The sequence below is a fragment of the Macrobrachium nipponense genome, chromosome 21 (genome assembly GCF_015104395.2).
Source record: "Macrobrachium nipponense isolate FS-2020 chromosome 21, ASM1510439v2, whole genome shotgun sequence".
NCBI lineage: Eukaryota > Metazoa > Arthropoda > Malacostraca > Decapoda > Palaemonidae > Macrobrachium > Macrobrachium nipponense.
This window is the reverse complement of record NC_087212.1, coordinates 27,659,494-27,682,395: the sequence shown is the minus strand read 5'-3', so window position 1 is coordinate 27,682,395 and position 22,902 is coordinate 27,659,494. Positions and strand designations below refer to the sequence as shown.

At 35.5% G+C, this 22,902-nt stretch overlaps 1 protein-coding gene across 1 annotated transcript in view; it reads left to right on the top strand.

Moving 5' to 3' along the window:
• The window catches only part of LOC135197867 (T-complex protein 1 subunit eta-like), a gene marked incomplete at its 5' end in the record, with an annotated part of 56,697 nt that overhangs the window by 18,328 nt on the left and 15,467 nt on the right, over positions 1-22,902 (top strand). Inside the window, 3 exon segments of the mRNA XM_064225059.1 lie at positions 9,107-9,259; positions 12,369-12,520; positions 12,686-12,874. Coding sequence (XP_064081129.1) covers positions 9,107-9,259; positions 12,369-12,520; positions 12,686-12,874 — 494 coding nt within the window.

Genomic DNA, 22,902 nt, shown 5'->3' with positions numbered 1-22,902 from the left:
TATGATAACCATTCTTTCTATTCTTTATTCTATCCTTTACCTTAACCTAAATGTTTTTTTTTATTGAAATGTATTGGCATGAATAAGTTTTTCAATTTACAGCAACCTTTACCAATAGAATACTTAAAGCACAAGGGGTAGATCTGACCAATAGGAGAGCAGGACCTTATGGGGTGACTAGCATCAGGAACCAATGGGAGAGCGGGAGGATGGTGGCGAGTTTACTCAGTTGGTGGCGCGGGAGTTTTATAATTGTTCTCGGTGGTCCGGGCGAATCTCGGGACTTTACAGCAACAACCTTTCGTATCTTGAAAACTTTTTGTATGTAGAGCAGTAAAATTTTTCGCATTGGCTTTCGTATCTCGAGTTTTTCGTTAGTAGAGCCTTTCGTATCTCGAGGTACTACTGTATATATATATATATATATATATATATATATATATATATATATATATATATATCTATATATATATATATATATATATATATATATATATACAGGCGGTCTCCGGGTTACGACGGGGGTTCCGTTCTTAAGACGCGTCGTAACCCGAAAATCGTCGTAAGCCGGAACGACGTTCTTGAAAACATGACCACAGGGAAAATTTCACTACTAATTTGCAATTTTTCTTAGGGCCGTATCTCTAAAATTATCACTAATTTACTTTTTTCATGTGCAAACATTGTGTATTCACAAATTACTGTATATTTTCATTAAAATACAAGAGAGAGAGAGAGAAATAACTCCTTAGGTTTCAATAGATTGAAATGAACGTCTGTAGGCAACGTTTTCCCCCTCCCATAAATACATATATTTCTCCAGAGAAGAGAGAAAGAGAGGACTGTGCAATTATGTTTGTCTGTCTATCAATTCTTTTGCTGAGAGTGAGAGAGATAAAAGGAAGAAATAGAAACACCAAAAGAGAGAGAGAGAGAGTTGTCCTTACAGTATTTAAAAGAGAGAAATGGAATGATTATTGTATTTAAAATACTCAGATATGAATTATGTACTTATAGTATTATTATTGGAAAAATATTAATGATAAACTTATTACATACACATCCATGAAAATGATCTCATCTCAGTAAGAGAGGAGAGAGAAGAGATTACATACCATAAAACCATTAAATTCGTTGACCATTGTATGGCATTGTTAAGCTTGAGTGTCACTCAGAGTTGAGGTGGGGGGAAATTGATACAGAAAAAGACAAAGGGAAGAATTTTCTTTTGAAATTAGTTATCGTATTATTACTACTTCTATTATTATTATTATTATTATTATTATTATTATTATTATTATTTGAAAATATAATAAACACGTGCATCTACCATAAAAATTCTCTCATCTCAGTAAGAAAGAGGAATTATCCGTACAAGTGAAATGGAAAGGTACAAGTGAAATGGAAAGGTCATTTTCATCTCTTTAAAATACGACAATTATGAATTTTGTTATTAAAGTTTTATTATTATTATTATTAGTATTAGTATTATTATTATTATTATTATTAAATAACTGAAATATCAATAAACATTTTACATACTAGTACCATAAAAATTCTTTCATCTCGGTAAAAGAGAGAGAGAGAGAGTGTTTATCTCTCTCTGTTTATAACGCTTCCAGCGAAAGAGAGGGAGGGAGTTACCACTATGTATGACACATTTACATCTTGTGTGGCAAAAGAAAGAGAGAGAGAGAGAGAGAAGTTACCTTAATTAAAAGTGACACGGATAGATTAGTATGTATTGTATTTCTTTAAAATACTATCACATATGAATTTTGTAATTACAGTTATTTATTATTATTATTTGAAAGTATTAAAAAACAAATAGTACAAGTACATGAAAAAATCTTGAAGTCTCAGTAAATGTCAGGACCACGTGATTGCAACACTGCAGCTCTCCCCCAGCTCTTCCCCCTCCTGGCTGTCACAGAACTTGATATATAGCTGACAGTTTTAGTACCTGGATCTCGAAAAAGGTTACTGGAAGTTACTTCAAGAAGACTGGGATTTCCTTCATTCTTCCATAATTTTTTAAATATAAGCTAAAATCTTACTAATTCACTATGGTATTTCTTTAATGATTGATGATATTGCTGTATAAATTAATATTAATATTTGAAAATGGTAAATCATTTATTTATCATACTAAAAAAACATACATCTTTGTAGTATAGAGAGAGAGAGAGAGAGAGAGAATTATAGTGATTATTTCGTTGGAAAATACAAAGAGAGAGAGAGAAACTGTGCTTAACTATAAAGGATTCTTATCTTATCATAGTATGTGTTTTTTAAAAGCGTTGTAAACTCGGAACGTCGAAAGCGTCAGCGTCGTAACCCAGGGCAGATTTTTCAATGAATATTTAAGAAAAAGCGTTGTAAGCCGGACTTGTAAGCCGTACCGTCGTAACCCGCGACCGCCTGTGCATATATATATATATATATATATAGATATATATGATATATAGATATCTATATATAGATATATAGATATAGATATATGATATATCTATATATAGATATATAGATATATATATAGATATATATATATATATATATATATATATCTATATATATATATAGATATATATATATATATATATATATATATATATATATAGATATATATATATATATATATATATATATATATATATAATATATATATACTATATATATATATATATATACAGGGGGTCCTCGAGTTACGACATTGATCCGTTCTTACGATGCATCGTAAACACGATTTTCAGCGTAAGTCGGAACATTGAAAAATACCACATGATTTAATGTAAATACCTATCAATAACACGACGAGAACAATTCCTTACCTTTATTAGTTTGATTGGCTTGCACACTGGAGAGGAAGCTGCGGTGCTGGAGAGACTGGGGGAGGTTAGTGAAGAGAAAAAGAACCTCCAGAAGTTGCTGGAGATGCTGAGGCAGATGATTCTTGAGGTGAGGCACCAATAACCTTTCCATTTCAATTATTAGACCACTACGCTGCTTAGTTATCACTGTCGCTTTCATAGGAGCAGATCCTTTCACATGTTCAACGATGCGCTCTTTATCTTTGATAATGGTAGCAACGGTCGAACGGCTAAGGCCAAGCGAGCGGCCAATGTTTGTTGGCGTTTCTCCCTTCTCAGATCGCTTTATAATGTCCACTTTAATTTCCATGGTGATGGCCTTCTTTTTTTCTTCGATGCACTACCATCAGAAGAGTCCGCCTTGCGCTTGGGAGCCATAACAAAGAGCAAAAAGTTACAAAAACGATACAACACGAGGGAGAGAGAGGGCCAGTTGTAAACAACCAAAATGGCGTATGGGCGAGGAATGAGCGTAGCGAAGCGACGCCGTCCTCTCCCCCACAAAGCGTATTCTTTCCGCCGTGCGCCTGGAACTAGTTCGCGTTTTGTTTACGTTGCTTACGACGCTAAACCGCGTAAGACGGAACGACGCAAAATATTATTTTTTATATTTTTAGGGGTGGGGGCGCGTTCGTAACCACGAAACATCGTAAGTCGAGACAGCGTAACCCGAGGACTTACTGTATATATAATATATATATATATATATATATATATATATATATATATTATATATATATATATATATATATATATATATATATATATATATTCGGAAATGCTGGTCAGTTGTTTCGTAGAATTCTGGTATTCAGAAAACTGATCAAAGGTGGCAAACTCCCAGTTGGTTAATAGTACTTACCTCCCACCAAGAGTAAGTCTGTTTATCCTAATGTTAAGACCGAAGGTTTGTTTCATATATGAACAAATGACAAATTTGTAACTAATTTGTATTTTTCATAACTTACAAACCTGAGGTCTTAACATTAGGATAAATAGTCAGCGCCAGCTGGAAACCGGCAGTTTAAAATAATTGTGTACGTAAAGGGCTATTGGCATCTGTACTTGGTCACGAGACATGTGGAGCCACCCACATACGCCTCATTAACTTGTGACCCCGTTAGTTATTCTTCCAACCCAGGTTAGTTGATAGAGGGGTGGTTAGAGGTGGGCCTCTGTATGTTAAGACCTCAGGTTTGTAAGTTATGAAAAATACAAATTAGTTACAAATTTGTCATTTTTATGCCATATTTTTTATGTAGTTTCTTTTGAAGCTGTCCTGATATCATTGCTTTTTCTGTGTGTAGCACTTCATTTAACTCACAAGTAATTCATGGATGATATCCATGAATTGTGGTTAAATGCATTCATTTTGTCTGGTTTTATTGAATTCTGTCTTGGGTAATTATTGGATTATCATCTATTGTATATCATCTATTGCACAATGTATAGTATGCTGAAGCATAACCAATTTTAAGTCACTGCCAAACTAAAAGCTGTCCTTCCTTGTCTTGTCTTTGAAGTGTAAGAGGCGTTTTGTTTTGACTGCTGAAATTCGTTATACTAGTATATAATTAGTATATCCATTTTCTTCACTTTTTAAGCACAGGTGTTGGTTACCATTTAGAAGAAAACTGATTTCATTCTATGACCGCTGTTGCCAGAAAGTTTAGTCACATTTGTGGTTCCGACATCCAAGTATTGGCATTCATAGTGATGAATGTAGTTCTACTTAGACATTTACCAAAAGAAGTCTTATTTTGTGAATGTGGGGAGTGTTGAATCTTACTCCTGCTTTAATATGTTTTGTTTTGAATAGTTATAGCCATTTCATCTGCAAAGAATGTACCCTTTGGTGTTCTAATTTCTCTGAACTACATTCATGTAACCCCTTGATAGTTTTGAAATGCAGATTAATATTATTTTGATATTAGATACTGTGGGTCTTTCCTCTAGTTTCATGAAGGGTCAGAATTAATTTTATTCGAATCTTGTGAATTTTGAGAATGCATCATGTATTATACCGTAGTGCTTTCTTAATAAAGTGCTGTATATCATTGCTTAATGTGATTTGTAGAATTTTTAGCTCAAAATGGGTCAATTGTCCAGTTTTTAAAGTTGAAACCATTAGATTAATCTGAAATCATTGTAGTGTTAGAGAAGATTTGAAATTACTGTTTTGTCAGACTTTGCCCTATTTGCTAAATATGAATGTCTTATGTACTAGTAATGCATAGATGATTGTGCAACTTACATAGTTGCCTCTGCTGCATTGAATTTTATATTGTTGTTCTGTCTCCTCTAACCCGGTGACTATCTCTTAACCCTCTTACGCCGATTGGACGTATTAAACGTCGAGTCAAAATGTCTCCCATATGCCGATTGGATGTATCATACGTCGGCTCAAAAATTTTTTTAAAAATTTGCGGAAAAATACTTACAGGCCTACCAGCCGAAAACTTTTGTATCACGCGCCTTGGGGGATGCTGGGAGTTCACGGATCAAGGCGTTGTTTTGTTTACAATCGCTACGCAGGCGCGCAAGCGCGAATTTCTTTCTTATCGCACTAAAAAGTATCAGTGACACATCTCTGAAATTATTTCGTCACGTTGACATAATTTTTGCACCATTTTAAATTATCCTTTACATGAAGTATTATATATGAAAATGTGCGCAATTTCATGTAAAATACAACAAAAAAATACTCATGATTGTAGCTTTTATCAGTTTTGAAATATTTTCATATAAATAACGATAAGTGCAAAAATTTCAACCTAAGGTCAACTTTGACTCTACAGAAATGGTCAAGAAACGCAATTGTAAGCTAAAATTCTTATATTATAGTAATATTCAATCATTTGCCTTCATTTTGCAACAAATTGGACGTCTCTAGCACAATATTTCGATTTATGGTGAATTTATGAAAAAACTTTTTCCTCACGTTCGTGCGATAACTCTTCCGATAATTTTTTTCGTGCGATTGTCCTAATGTTTGCACCCTTTTAAATTTGCCGTTACATAAAGTTATATATATAGAAATGTGCGCAATTTCATGCACAATACAACAAAAAACAACCCATGGTTGTAGCTTTTATCAGTTTCGAAATATTTTCATATAAATAACTAAGTGCAAAAATTTCAACTTTCGGTCAACTTTGACTCTACCGAAATGGTCGAAAAACACAATTGTAAGCTAAAACTCTTATATTCTAGTAATATTCAATCATTTACCTTCATTTTGCAATGACTTGGAAGTCTCTAGCACAATATTTCGATTTATGGTGAATTTATAAAAAAAAAAAAAAAAAAAAAAAAATAAACATTTTCTTACGTTCGAGCGGTAACTCTTCCGAAAAACTCAGAATTCTTTTGTGCGATTGTCGAAATGTTTGCACCATTTAAAATTAGCTGTTACATAAAGTTTTATATATGAAAATGTGCGCAATTTCATGTAGAATACAACTAAAAATGATTGAAGGTTGTAGCTTTTCTCTTTTTTTGAAATATTTGCATATAAATCACGATAAATAGAAAAAAAACCACGTTCGGTCAAATTTGACTCTACCGAAATAGTTAAAAAACGCAATTGTAAGCTAAAACTCTTACGGCCTAGTAATATTCCGTCATTTTTCTTCATTTTGAAACATATTTGAAGTCTCTAAAACAATATTGTGATTTATGGTGAATTTTTGAAAAATATATTTACCTTCACTCCGCGTGCCGATTCGCGGCCGCAAGTCTCCGAAATACGTACATCGCATTATCTTAATATTTGCTCCTTTTCATATTAGCCTTTTTATAGAGTTTCATATATCAAAATGTGCGCAAATTCATGAAGAATACAATAAAAAGTAATTAAAGGTTGTAGCTTTTTCCAACTCCGAAATATGTGCATATAAAAATATATATATATAAAAATTTCGACATTCGGTCAAATTTAACTCGTCCGAAATGGTCGAAATCTGCAATTCTAATCTAAAACTCCTACAGTATCGTAATATTCAATCATTTGTCTTAATTTTGAAACAAATTGGAAGTCTCTAGAACAATATTTAGAATTACGGTGAATTTTTGAAAATAACATTTTTTTACGTCCACTCGTTACGAATTCATACATCATTTTGTGTTAATATTTTTCCGGTGTTGCTTTTATTGTTTTACTATGTATTATATATCAAAAGGATTGCAATTTAGTGTACAATACAACGAAAACAAATTGACCTCGTTAGCTTTGACCGTTTTTTGCACAGCGTGATTTGAATACAATTATCTATTAATTTTTTTTTTTTTTCGCTACCATATATCGCATTATTTACATATGATAATGATATTATTTTTCATTTCTGACGATTGCATACTAAACTTCAGGCAATGAAAAAAAAAATGAGCCAAAAATGAACTCTTAATCTTCAAAACTAAGCGCGCTGTGATTTTTTGAAAAAATTATTTTTTCCGCTTCCGCGCTCACTCCAAACCGGCACCGGCATACAGGAGAGGTTTTGATTTTTAGGGCTTCGGCGTAAGAGGGTTAATTACATGCACTCCTAGTTAAGATCTTTGAAGAAGGGTTGCCATAGCTTTTCTATTGCCCTACCTTCAGTGGCAAGGTAAATTAGGAGTGGAGGTCATTCTTGCTCCTGTTGGACAGATTTGGAAACCTCCTCTGCCTACTTAACACATGCAGAAATGTGACATATCTTCAAGGGGTTGATTGGTTAGGGAATTGGTCAGTAGCTTTTGATTAGTCCTCTACTACTCCCTAGTAAGGGACCTAAAGATTGTTCATCTTGCCAAAGGGTAACCTGAAAATAGCTTCAGCACAAGGTAACCTCATTGTGTCCTGTAGTCAAAGCTGTGCAAACCAGTTTGTCCTCATCCCAGATCAACTGAGCATGCATCATAAATATCATGAAATTCCTTGAGTGAATTATTTTACTTTCAAGAAAGTGTAACTGGCACAATACAGGTGTTTGCCTGGGTATCTTTTAATGTCCCAAAGCCTTTATCACAAAAAATTGTCAATAAAATGAGTGAATGCTCGGTTTGATTCAATTTTAATATTGTCAGGTAAATTTGTATAGTAATGCATTCAACAAGAGTATTATGTGAAAAGGGGTTTAATATACTAAGGAAACTTTGAGTTAATTGCTTTTGTCTCTCTTAATTTTTATTGAAATTTTTTAAAATATTATCAAGAAACTTATGCAGTTTTTAAGTAATGAACTCAAGAAAATGTTAAAAAGTCCTCTTAAGCATTATTTTCAGTAGTAGCTGAACTTGGAATCAAACTTTTGTTTTTAGTTTGTTTTGGGGGTACACAGAGTACCGCCATTCAAGACTATTGCATAGTTCTGGGTACATGAAGGTGGTATGCATGTAATACCAACCTTCCTCTTTTCAGTTCTAGACCTATTATAATTTGGTAATTTTAGTTTGAAGGGTTTGGAGCAAAACAAAGTGTTGGAGTGCTCCGGAAGGTGGTACACACTGCCAGGCATACGATGAAGCAAAACCAACAACATTATTGCTGGCTACCTAGATTAAGACATTTGGATGTATACTGTGTATACGTACATACATGCACACACATTCATATATATATAGATGATACTATTTGGAAACAAGTGTATTCTCTCTGAAATAGATGAAACATAGTTACATGGCAACACTCACTTGTGCTATTGAGTGTGGCGACTCAAGTGGGTACTTGATATTCTGGATATTATTTTGATATTTTGAATATTATGGTATTACAGACACCATCTTTTCTTTTATTTTTGATATAGCATCAATACCACACCTCTCATTATCACTTTCTCTTAATAGTGCTGAATGATTTAGGCCCTGTCATTAGCATTGGCTGTGATGTACCTTGTGCAATGATCTGGAAATAGCTTCAATTTGGTCTGTTCGTACCAAACTGTCACGATTCTTTATAAGGTTTTGATCAAAATTTACATCCATCCTTCCTGTGTTTTTGTTGCTGAGATTCATTCGTGCTATGTTTAGTTTGTACATGATGTAGTATAAGATTAATAATTTGAGACATTTACTTATCTAGATTTTTTCTTGATTGAAGATTTCCAGACTTTATTTTTCTTTTTTACCAAAATTTTGCAAAGGAAAAGACTTTTGCATGTTTTAAATTTGTCTTTCGGTTTTTTTATTGTTGTAGAATGTTTTAAATGGTTTACTTTAATTTGGAATGTGTAAATGGAGGAATTAATTTTTTTCAGGGACATGTTTTGTGCTGGACGTGTGGTTGATGAGGATTTGAAACGTACCATGAAGGCTTGTGGAGGTGGGATTATGTCCACTGCTCATGACCTTAATGATTCAGTCCTAGGCACATGTGCAAAATTTGAAGAAAGACAGATTGGTGCTGATAGGTAAGTGTTTTTTGTTTGCTGCTGCTTTCAAGATTTTGTTCAGGGGTGTATTCTTTTATCATTAGGTATTTTAATGCTTCTTTTATTATATGGGTCACTCATTACATCCAGGGTTAATTTCTATTTACTATGATACTGTAGAGAATGTTTTTTTATAATAACATATGTGAAAATCTACATGCTTATTTTTTTTTAAACGTGCGAGAATCTTTATTAAGAATGCATTGCTTTGATTTTTTCATAAGTCATATTAGGTGGTCTAGTCAAGGCCTAATTCAGTGTTGTGTGACAAACTATATTGAAGCTGGTTTTGCTTGTTGTGGTTGTTGCAAAGAGATGCTTGTCATGGAAATATTAAATCTTTCCATATTGTGTAGATAAGATTAATAGTGAAAACACATTGCCCTTGGTTTTGGTTACCTTCACTATACTGTATCAGATTAAATACAGGACAAATTGATAATTTGTATGTAGAGGAGGCTTTGTTGGTGTAAGAAATTTATTTGCATGAGGAAGGGAGATTGATTATGGATGCAATTTTATACACTGAAAATAATGGTAAACATTAAATTATCAGTAAGTTAATTTGGGAATAATAATATTTGCACTTCATAAGCATGAAAATAATGATAAACATTAAGTGATCAGTAAGTCAGTTTGAAATTCATGGTGTGGACATTCACTTCATAAGCATTGACTCTAATATAATATTGCGAAAGAAATAGTGGGGCCCCGCTTAGTCGCGGATCAGCAATCACAGATTCAGTTAATCACGGGTTTTTCCTTGGACCACTTCTCAGTCTATATCGCTGGTATGAATCACAGCATCGCGGGCTTGTCCGTGGTAGGCTAAGCCTCGTCCGGTTCCGATAACCAGCAAATGCGTGAACAGATTCACATTATGATATTAACTGATAATATAGGTAATAAAACCATTCTCACCTTATATATTATTGGCATATCTTCATAATATATAGCCTATTCATGAAATAATTCCACATCATTGACATCAACTTGTAGTTGAGGGGCCAGCAGAAATGTAAACATTGAGTTACACTTCACAGCACCTTTGTCATTCTTAGCCTTTTAGAAATGTAAATAGTAGTAATGTAATTACAGTAGTAATAACATTTAGGAAAACATAAATTTTCAATTCGAACTTCATTATTGTTTTGGTATAACGTAATCAACTTCTCTGAAGACTGCAGTCATACAAACTATAATTGTCATAGATTATCGTATTGTTGTTTGCGATCGGCGACAAAGCGTAAACGTAATAAAACCATTTTTACCTTATATATTATCGTCATATATTCATAATAAAACACAAATCTTAAATATTATTGGCATATCTTCATAATAAAAAGCCTCTTCAAGGAATAATTCCTTGGGGAATGCATTTTTCAAAAGACAAAAATACACTTTACATGTTTAAAGTATGCAATGATTACTTTATTTTGATGTGATTACATTAATATTACAGTATCGTACTCTAAGCAGTACAGTAACTATTTTTTTTATCATAAATGCATATTCATTCATGAAAAAAATACGTATGACCACCGTGACGTCACCGTTCTACACACTACCAATGTATTTTTACGTAAATAATCCTCTAAATTCTGTCATTAATCACTTTGCTTCCTTTTTTTTGTGGAGCCCAAATGCTACGTATATTCCGGAAAATTAACGAAATCACGAATTTTATCACAGCAAGATTCACTAATTACTGTTTTTTTCTTCTTTTCATGACTAAATGCATGTTTAGGATAAACTCATTTAAAAATTTTCAAATACTATGAATGTTAATAGCTCTCTCTCTCTCTCTCTCTCTCTCTCTCTCTCTCTCTCTCTCTCTCTCTCTCTCTCTCTCTCTCTCTCTCATCACAGAAAAATACTATAATACTGATCTATTATTATCGTAATAAAAGAACAAGATGGTCCCCGACATTTTTAGATGCATGTGTTGCCATATTTTTATTCTTTCTGTGATTTACGAAATTGTGCTTTCAATACAACTTTTATAGTTGACCCAATGATTATCACATATTATAACAGTATACAAGAGAATATCTTATCACTATACATGTTTCATTTCTTATCACCATAAAAATATTTAAAATACAAATTTCATTATGTTATTCTCAAGCTAAGATAGTCAACAGTACTCTCGTCCTAAGCTGCTCTCTCAAGCTATTCAAGTTACTCTCGTCCTAAGCTGCTCTCTCAAGCTATTCAAGTTACTTTCGTCCTAAGCTGCTCTCTCTCTCTCTCTCTCTCTCTCTCAAATATGAATTACTGTATCATAATATCATAAACTATTATGTACAAAGTTAATAATAATAATAATTCCATTAATAAATTCGTTTCTTTTAGCAACTAAATTGTTTTCCAAAATAATTCTTTCGATAATGAACGTCCATCACCTGATTCTAAATGTAAACAAAAGACAAAAATACATTTTTATTGCTGTATTTTGCTGTTTATACATTAATATTATAGTTGGGTGCTGTAATCATAAATAATTTTTTTTTTATCATAAATATGTTCATTCACGAAATAGATATACTATGTACTCTTAGTTTGGTGCAGCAGCCAAATCATGAAAATAGAAAGGAATTGTTTGGTAATTATACTTTTGTTTGCTGATCTGATGAAGGGGAAATTGAAAACAGGAAAGAATAACTTTGAAACTGTCTTGACTGTCTTGAATTTAGTTTAAGGTGATAGTTGAAGACATATTTGGTGCTTGAACTAAAGTAGGCAGTTACAAACATTGAAATAGTGGTCTTGGGTGGGTTAATTATTAAAGTAGGCAGTTTTTAGCAATTTTTTAGGGGGGGGGGGTACCAGGATAACACGAGTATTTACTTATCACGGGGGGTTCTGGGCCCTATCCCCCGCGATTAATGAGGCCCTACTGTAGGTCTAATCAACGACAACTTACGTTGCTTCTGTATCTTTACAGCCTTCCAAAAATTATGTCTGCTTGTCATGTTGTTGACTATGACATTTTTATGAACATGTGCTACATATGGTTTTATTGCATCATCCTGTAAGCTTTAGTATTTTCAGTATATTTTTCATATATGTATTCTGATTCTTACAGGTATAACTTGTTTATGGGTTGTCCACAAACAAAGACTTGTACCATTGTCCTGCGTGGAGGAGCTGAGCAGTTCTTGGAAGAAACTGAGAGATCCCTTCATGATGCCATCATGATTGTCCGCAGAGCACTTAGACATGATGCTGTTGTGGCCGGTAATTGTTTAGCTTTTTTGCTGTGTATTCCATGTTTGAGACATCATTACAAACTTGACATAGTATATGTACCTTTAGTATTCTAGGTTTGTAGAAGTGTTTGTGTTTTTTATTTGATCATAGTGTCTTAGAATTCAGCATGGGTTTTCCTCTTGTTTATTACAGGTGGTGGTGCAGTTGAACTGGAAATCAGCAAGCACTTGAGAGAGTATTCTCGAAGCATCGCCAGCAAGGAACAGTTATTCATGGCTGCATTTGCCAAAGCTTTAGAAATCATCCCAAGACAATTGTGTGATAATGCAGGTTTTGATTCCACTACCATCCTGAACAAACTTCGGGCACGACATGCAGAAGGTATGTGGAACCTAAGTTGCTTGATCTAGGATGGGTAATCATTTATGCAGAATTAGTTCTTGTTGGATTTTTCTTTCTTTACTCCATGAAAACTAAAAATATTTTTATGGAAGTATTAAAATACATTTGTTTTAAATGTGATACAGTATTTGTTTGTGTTAACCTTTCAACGCCGATTGGACGTTTTAAACGTTGACGAAAATTGTCTGTCGGGTGCCGATTGGACATATGGTACGTTGAAGAAAAAAAAAGTTTTTAAAAAATTTTGCGGAAAAATAGTTATAGGCCTACTAGGTGAAAACTTTTGAATCACGCTCCTTGAGGGATGCTGGGAGCTCACGGATCAAGGTGTTGTTTTGTTTACAATCATTACCCAGGCGTGCAATCGCGAATTTCTTTCTTCTCGCACTAAAAAGCATCAGCGACACATCTCTAAAATTATTTTGTCACTTTAACATAATTTTTGCACCATTTTATATTAGCCGTTACATGGAGTATTATATATGAAAATGTGTGCAATTTCATGTACAATACATAAAAAAACAACTCATGGTTGTAGCTTTTATCAGTTTTGGAATATTTTCATATAAATAACGATGTGCCAAAATTTCAACCTTCGGTCAACTTTGACTCTACCGAAAGGGTCGAAAACGCAATTGTAAGCTAAAACTCTTATATTCTAGTAATGTTTAATCATTTACCTTCATTTTGCAACAAATTGGAAGTCTCTAGCACAATATTTCAATTTATGGTGAATTTATGAAAAAAACCTTTTCCTTACGTCCGCGCGGTAACTCTCCCGAAAAAAATCATAAATTTTTTTGTCCGATTGTTGTAATCTTTGCACCATTTTATATTAGCCGTTACATAAAGTTTTATATTTGGAAATGTGTGCAATTTCATGTAGAATACAATAAAAAAAACAACCCATGGTTGTAGCTTTTATCAGTTTTGAAATATTTTCATATAAATAACAATAAGTGCTAAAATATCAACCTTTAGTCAATTTTAACTCGACCGAAATGGTAAAAAAATGCAATTGTAAGCTAAAACACTTACATTCCAGTAATATTCAATCATTTACCTTTATTTTGCAACAAATTGAAAGTCTCTAGCACAATATTTCGATTTATGGTGAATTTATGAAAAAAAAAAAATTTCCTTATGTCCGCGTGGTAACTTTTCCGAAAAAAATAAAAAAAAATTTTGTCCGATTGTTGTAATGCTTGCACCATTTTAAATTAGCCGTTACATAAAGTTTTATATATGAAAATGTGCGCAATTTTATGTAGAATACAACAAAAAACAGATGGTAAAAAAATGCAATTGTAAGCTAAAACTATTACATTCTAGTAATATTCAATCATTTACCTTTATTTTGCAAGGAATTCGAAGTCTCTAGGACAATATTTCGATTTATGGTGAATTTATGAAATAAACTTTTTCCTTATGTCCGCGCGGTAACTTCTGAAAAAATCATAAATTTGTTCGTCCGATTGTCGTAATGTTTGCACCATTTTGAATTAGCCGTTACATAAATTTTTATATATGAAAATGTGTGCAATTTCATGTAGAATACAACAAAAAACAACCCATGGTTATAGCTTTTATCAGTTTTGAAATATTTTCATATAAATAACAATAAATAGAAAAAATTTGTCCTTCGGTCAGCTTTAACTTGACCGAAATGGTTGAAAACTGCAATTGTAAGCTACAACACTTACAGTCTAGTAATATTCAATCAATTACCATCATTTTGCAACAAACGGGAAATCTCTAGCACAATATTTTGATTTATGGTGAATTTTTTAAAACTGCTTTTTTTTTTACGTCCGCACGTTACGAATTCATGCATCATTTTGTGATAATATTTTCTCTGTGTTGCCTTGATCATTTTACAATGTGTTGTATACCAAAATGATCACAATTTAGTGTACAATACAACGAATAAAAATTACTCTTTAGCTTTAACCGTTTTGCTCGGCGCGATTTGTATACAATTATATATGAAATTTTTTTTGCTCATATATCCCAATATTTATATATGATAATGATATTTATTTTTTTTCATTTCTGATGGTTGCATACTAAACTTCAGGCAATGACAAAAAAGGAGCCAAAAATTAACTCTTAATCTAGAAAACTAAGCGTGCTGTGAATTAAAAAAAAAAAAAAAAAAAAAAAAAATTTTTTCCACTTCGGCACTCACTCGCGAACGCCGCCGACTTACGGTAGACGATTTTTCAAATACAGCTTCGGCGTGTAAGTGTTAAGAGAGCTCACTTGGCCATAAATTTTTAAGGTTTGTTATTTTATTTAGACCACTGAAGCTTTTGTATTAATACAGGAAGAGGCATATTTATTTTATTAAAGAAAGTTATGAGACTTTCCAAGACACATTGGAATAGGCTAGAACTGGTGATTATTGAAAACCCTGATGATGATTCAGCTTTTTCTACACTTAACTTTTTAAGGTACAGATCAAGTTACCAGGCTCTCAACTATTGTGAAAATTAATTACAACCTGATAACATTCTCAAAGTTGTACTGCCTTTCCTCTGTTAAGAGGTGTATCACACTAGAATCAGGGTTGAATCCCATTTTTTTTTTTTTTTTTTTTTTTTTTTTTTTTTTTTTTTTTTTTTTTTTTTTTTTTTTTTTTTTTTTTTTTTTTTTTTTTTTTTTTTTTTTTTTTTTTTTTTCACCCCCTTTGCCATCGACCTCTTGTTAACATTCTCCAGTATGCCTAAGCCGAGTAAAGGGGATGTGGTAGATGAGTAATAAAATACTTTTACACAGCAATCTTATTGTGGCCATTTTTCTGTCAACAGCTCACAGTAGATAGGTTTAAGGTGCTCTGAGTGTCCAAAGATTTTTTTTTTTTTTTGCAGCATTTGGCTATTAGTTCTGCCTTTTCCTTTTCATATATTTTCCTTGATCTATCCTCACTGGGTTTTTAAGGTTCCACAGATAACTAAATAGGATAATATGAAGTAGTTTGTGTATTGTGTATACTTTTAGTGAAAGGAACCCTAAGTGTTCTGCCTCCTTTGTCTTGAAAAATCACTTACATTGGTCAAGAAAAGTGCTACTATTTAGCAGTATGTCTTTTCCTTATCCTATGAATTATGTAACCTCCATTGGCATCATAACAGAGTATGACAGCTGGTTGTTTTGGGTATGCATTTGTTTAATTTTTCCCTTTGCTTTATTTGTTCCAGCGATTAATTAACTGAAATTATTTTCAACAAGATCAGTTTTTGCTTGAATGCTTTGCTGCTAGGCAGACATTGAATAAATGGACAACTGTTGCCTATGTCTTTCTCCTGTGCAGTCATAATAAAAGGGAAAAAAAACTGACAGCACACACAGTAAGAAAAATGATGGACTCCTAAGGAGGCAGTATGCAACCCAGAACCCCACATTATAAAAACCACTAAGTCGAATAGGATGACTGTGATAGAAAAGAAAAACTAAATAAATGAAATAAAATAATAATAATAATAATGAACCAAACAAAACTTTCAGTTTTCTTCTGAAGATGTAAATAGAAACCCACAAAATTATTGAGTAAAACTTGTTTACTTGTGAGTATTTACATAGTATTTTACTTAATGCTCGAGTACTTTCAGAGTATTTTACCTAACACTTGAATACTTTCAGCCCCTATCTGTGTCCTTTTCTGAAGAGATGTGTAGGTTGTTAGACTGGGTTAAGGCCGAGCAGTGTTCTGGAATTTCTTGTTGAGCTTTCATTAGTGTGATGACTGTCCTGGTTTCCATTCTGTTGAGAGTTGTTAATCCCCACTTGTCATACCGATATCCTGAGCTGATGGTCAGTGGGATTAACCCTTGTGGTAAGTAAGTGGTCATCATCAGTCTGTTGGGCAGAAAACCTAATTTCCAGGTCAGAAGGGTAAATCTTAGCCTCTTTTAATATCAAAACTTGGCTTATGGGATCTTCTGAAGTGAAACCTTTGTTTCTTTCTATCACTTCAATCTCTGATGAGTGCTCCTTCCACTACCCTTCTATGACTGATGTTATTGCTATTGTATATGCTAAACTTAGTTTTTAAAATCCATCTTATGGTCCTTTTCCCAACAATGCTTAGCTAGCTATAGCACTCCCCTGTGAGTTGAGCTGTACTGCCCTTCTGTGTTCTTGGATTCTAGTCCTTATTCCCCTACCTGTTTCCCCCACATATGTGTCTCTACAATTGCTGCAATTAATTATGAATATCCCTACATCATCTGCATTACTGTCTTCTCTTTCTAATTTATTTTTACATATTTTGTGTTTTATGGTTGTACCAAATGTATACACTGAAAAAAAAACAATGTAAAAGTAAATTGGAAAGAGAAGACTAATGCAAATGATGTAGGAGGGGGTATACATAATTAATTGCAGCAATTGTGGAGACAAAAATGTGGGGGAATAAGGACTAGAATCCAAGGACACAGAAGGGCAGTACAGCTTAACTCATGCGGGAGTGCTATAGCTAGGCATTATTTGGAAAATGACCATAGGATGGATTTTAAAAACAGTAGGCTTACCGTATGTACTTGCGCTACACAAGACCTCTTATGTCATGCGACCCCCAAATTTTCCCCCTAAAACAATGATTTGATCATGTATCTCATGTAACATGTGAGTTCAATTTTTGAGACCAATTTCAATAGGCTAACCTCTTTTCCTTCTGTTTATCTATCCCAATTTCTACTTAGGCTAACCCCTTTTCCTCCATCTCTTTATCTATCCCATCTTCTAGTTAAGTTATAAAGAGTAAAAGAGAAAGTTGAAAGTATTGTCAGTAATGTTACACTTGTTGTGTAAATGCATGCAGTCAGAAATAGCTGATTTGCTATGAACCAAATTCGATAACTACAGCGGCTTGTTTTGCATTTCAGCCATCGTACGATATTAAAAAATTACCATAGTTATGTTACAAATGACTTTAAAAAGAATAGGAATGATACACTTTTGCATGACTAATCCTTATTCTCTATGGAGAAAAGATCGGCAAGGGCATATACTGCTAAATTTAAGCTGTCAATTGTAGCTGAAGCTGAGGAAAGATTGTTCATCTGCTAACGACTATTATCGTGCATCGGCAACATGGAAACTTCAGTATAGCACCATCAAACTCGACCATAAACAAAATTTGAGAGAAATGTGTTTTAATCAAAACTATTTGGCATGGAAGAACACATTTTACTGTGTTCACTCCATTTAAAGATAAATATGTAAAGCTCGTAGTATTCTGATGAAATCAAGTGAAAATTCTAATGCAATCTGTTGATTTTTTTACACAATAAACATGCCATCAGCGCCATCTACTAATTAAAAAAATAACTAAATTTCGATCACAATGTTATGAAAACACTTGTATAACGTAAAATAACCTTGTCCCATATCAATAGAGTATCTTTAGATTCATTTACGCTAACTAGAAGCAAGAATATCGCTCTTGATTTTACTTCAGTACAGTAAAATAAACTTACATCGCAATCATCCTCAGCAGAGTTCCAAACCAAAACATTGATTGCTATTTTTGTATTTTGTAATACAACAGTAGTAATATGAAAATACATACAATATTATTGGATGCAGTGAAGTAAAGCATAATTTGTTCATGAAACTTACCTGACAGATATATATATAGCTGTATTCTCCGAAGTCCGACAGAATTTCAAAATTCGCGGCACACGCAGGGGGCGGCCAGGTGGTGGTACCCATTCCCGCCGCTGGGAGGCGGATATCAGGAACTATTCCCATTTTCTATTCATATTTTTTCTGTCGCCGGTCGGTAAACAACTGTTTACAGACCTCCGCCTAGGATTTTGAAACTTCATTAGCCGCTTAAGTATCCTAATTATTCTTACGATTATTGACTTGGATTTGTGGCTAGGCATACGCTATCGTAAATTTTTCATTGCATTTGATGTCTGAGGCTAGTTAGCCTAGTTTCAGATTTTGTTGTCTGCATGGGGGATGGTGAAGCTACCGAACTTTCGGTAGACACTCGCTTAGTGTATATGGCGTTTACTTGTTTTCTTTGCATAAGTTCAATGTAATTAGTGTAATGTGTGACTGATTACGGAAGAAGTAGGATTCATGTACGCATTTTAGAGCGTGTTAGAATCAGGAGTTTTCCTCCACAGTAAACAGAAGTTAGAAATAATGAACCTTCTAACCTCCTGTAGATTTTATTTTGCCTAACCCTGTGGTATGGCTTACGGGCCTAGAAGAAGTGTCTGCTAGAGGATTACATCAAGTAATCTTAGACTAAAGTGCTCGCTCTCCAATCAGTGTTGTGAAGTGTAGTGCCCCTTGTGTTATGGAGGGGGCGTCAGATCGGCCCCATAATGCCTCTAGGCCTGGACCTCTGTCGGACTCCCAGGACTCAGGGAGAGGGCATGTCGAAAGCCGCAAGAGGGTTACGGGGGCTCCCCACCGATCTGGCGTCCCTTCGGCAGAAACCTGTTGACGCTTCCCAGGCTGCTAAGATTCGTGCACGCGCACGAATCTTGAAGGATTGCTTCTCGTCCTCCGAGGCGTCCTCCCCGCGCAAAGGGTGGAGCTCTCGGAAGGACTCGCGCCCTCTAAGAAGCTTTAGAGAAGAGGACGCTTCACGTTCTCTCTCTCGTTAGGAGGGAACGTCAGATCGGCCCCATAACGCCTCTAGGCCTAGACCTCTGTCGGACTCCCAGAAACCAGGAGAGGGCATGTCAAAAGCCGAAGGAGGGTTACGGGTTTTTCATGCTGATCTGGCTTCCTTTCGGCATTGGGATCCTGTTGTCGCTTCCCAGGCTGCCGAAGATCGAGCACGTGCACGAAGCTTCAAGGGTTGTTTCTCGGCCTCCGAGGCATCCTCCCCACACGGGTTGGGGCTCTCGGAAGGACTCGCACCCCCTAAAGAAGCTTTAGAGAAGAGGACGCTTCACGTCCTCTCTCTCGTCACGAGAGGATGAGGTGGGAGTAAGAGACCACATTTACCCTTTTAGAAGAATGCATTGGCTCTTTTTCTAAGGGACATTTAAGGAGGCTCATTCATCTTGCCAGAAGAGTGATTTGAGCCTCCTGCGAGTGAACGCTCATGTATATATCATTTATACTTATTATTAAGGAGGCTCATCATCTTTCCAGAAGAGTGATTTGAGCCTCCTGCGAGTGACCGCTCATGTATAGATCATTTATACATTATTAAGGAGGCTCATTCATCTTGCCAGAAGAGTGATTTGAGCCCCCTGAGAGTGAACGCCTCATGTATACATCATTTATACATTATTAAAGAGGCTCATTCATCTTGCCAGAAGAGTTTGTTTTGAGCCTCCTGCGAGTGAACGCTCATGTATATGAACGCTCATGTATATATCACTTGTACATTATTAAGGAGGTTCATTCATCTTGCCAGAAGAGTGATTTGAGCCTCCTGCGAGTGAACGCTCATGAAGTTAGAGCTGTTTCAACCTCGCTAGCATTCCAAAAGAATTTGGTAATCAAGGACATTCTTGATTCCACCTTTTGGAGGAGCAACTCAGTATTCGTCTCCTCTCCTCATGGCGCTCCGTATACGTTATGTAACGTTCGCTTTTACTTCGAAAAGCAAGCTGATAAGTTTGACGGCCGGCAAGCTGCTTTGCACAGTCAAACAACTTATGTCTCTGGTCGGCATAAGAAGGGCAATTTAGACGTGAGGAAGCTTTTGGAGGTGCTCGACGTCCTATAAGTAGAGACATTCTCCAGGACGCTTCGGCAAGCACCTTGCGGAAGACGAAAGCCATACGTCTTCCTTTAGTGTTCACACTCTTCAGGAGCAGCGTGCGGCTCTCCATGGAGACTCGCATGAGGACGTCCCTTAAAAATATTCAACGTCATACGCAAAACGCGGTTCGTCATAACATGAGGATGTTGGCAAGGTCGCTCACCAGGACGCCTCTTGGCGGGCCTTTGCATGCATCAAGGCGCTCAACGAGTTTCCTTCTCTGAAACGTCGTTCAGAAGAGCTTGGTGTTCTCTGCTCAGACACGCTCGTAGCTAAGCAGGACGTTTTTTGAGGACGCTCAGCAGGACGCTTTTGAGGACGCTCAGCAGGACGCTTTCCAGGACGCTTTTGAGGACGCTTTTGTGCACATTCGCCAGGACGCTTCGGTGGAAGCTCGGCAGGACGCTTTGCGAGAGAAAAGACTTGTAGAAGGCGTTTTATTTGCTGTTCAGGACGTTTCTTAGGACGCTTGACGCTTTATAAACGCTCGTCAAGAGGAGGTTTTTTCAGGACTCTCCACAGGACATTCCTTTACAGAAATTTTTAAAAAAAGGATTCGGAGTTAGCGGAGAGACATACCCGAATTTTTCTTCGATCCCTCTTTCCTCTTCATCGATTTCTCTGAGAATCGGGAAGATTATATACTCTGATTCCTGGGTGACTTTCCGTCATGTTAAAGGGTTTTCCCCTATTAGCAAAGTGCTAATAGTTTTGTCTAGTAAGGACGTTTTCCCCATTGTCAAGATACTAAACGTTTTGTCATTTAAGTGGGGGACCCCTCATAAATGGGGTAGTTCTCATTGACATAGATTTTAACGTTTTTATCGTTTAAGCGGATAAACTCATTAACAAATTTCGAAGAGCTCTCATTCATTTTCAGAGGCTCATCCGGGGAGTAAGAAAAAGACTTGTAGACTAGATCCAGGAAGTCTTATGTCCAATATCATAAGAACTTTGAACGGTCCTTTCGATCCTCGGTTCTCTCTTGATGATCTCTATTCGAATATTACTCCCTTTTCTTGGCAAAGAGTCAAGGAGTTCTTTTAAAAAGTCTCATTCATTAGAACGTGGACAGTCGTTTTCCTTTCTTTCTCTTCCTCGTCGAGGAAAGATGTAGTAGAGAATTCGATGTTTCAAATTACTACAATACTTACGTAGTTTATCTTTGCGTCATTTTGCTAACGCATGGGTCCAAGTCATATACGCATATAGTATTTACCTCTGCGGATAGAAGCCGAAAGAACTGTTGTTCTAATGTATTTATTTGACACTCCCTTCAACCTTCCAAGAGTTTTCGGAGTAAGAATAACTATTCAGGTATTGTTACGACAACACCAACTCAGATTCTGTATTTAGCGAATTTTGTTTCGTTTAAATATGCCTGCTTGAGAGTTTCCTTTTGCTCGATAATTTCATACCTATCCCTTCGTAAAAGGGAGTAGCTGGCAACTCAGGCAGATAGTGCGAGACGATGAACAAGGCTGCTGTTACTGTGATGTGATCTACGCAGTACCGGCTAGCTCGGTGTCATGCGCGTTTGGTTGCGTCTCTCTGCAATACAATCATGGATTTTAGCCTCGGGTTGAGGAAATTTCTAGTAATCATGAATGAACATGCTTCCGTTTACTTAGAAAATTTCAACAAGATATCTCTTATACTTGTTCGGTGCGGGTTTACCGCACGGTAACAGATCTCTGTACGAATCTACCGCGGCATAGCACTATAATAATGCTCTCCTGCTTATGCAAAGTGCAGCCTTATTTAGGGAAGGAAGCAGGCTGAGTGAGGGAATGGATGAGTTTGCTGGGGACCATTTTCCTCGCTGGAGAAGCTTGTTTTCCCTGAATAAACAGCAATTCAGACCTCTACAATTTTTTCCTCACGAAGAAATTGGAATAACATCAAAGATCTTGTAATAATTCTAATTTTCTCTCAACGGCTTGAGGATCACCTCGGGTGATAGCGAGAGGGTGCCAGACATCCGAACAGAGGAACAGATGTTCTGGCACATTGTCTGAAAGAATTGGAAGCCAAATTGGTCGCTCTCCAGTTCCTCGAAGGGTGAGTTTGGATCGAGTGGCCCAAATCATCTCGGATAATTTCTCAGCTCTTTCATAGCTCAAGAACAGAGAATTGGTTATGGGCTTGGGCACGGAACGTAACGGTCCTCAAGAGGTTCGTTAAACTAGTGCACGTCCGTGCGGGTCTTCTCGATCGAAGGCAACAACTACTGACGTCTGAGTAATCCTCACTTAGAAGTATT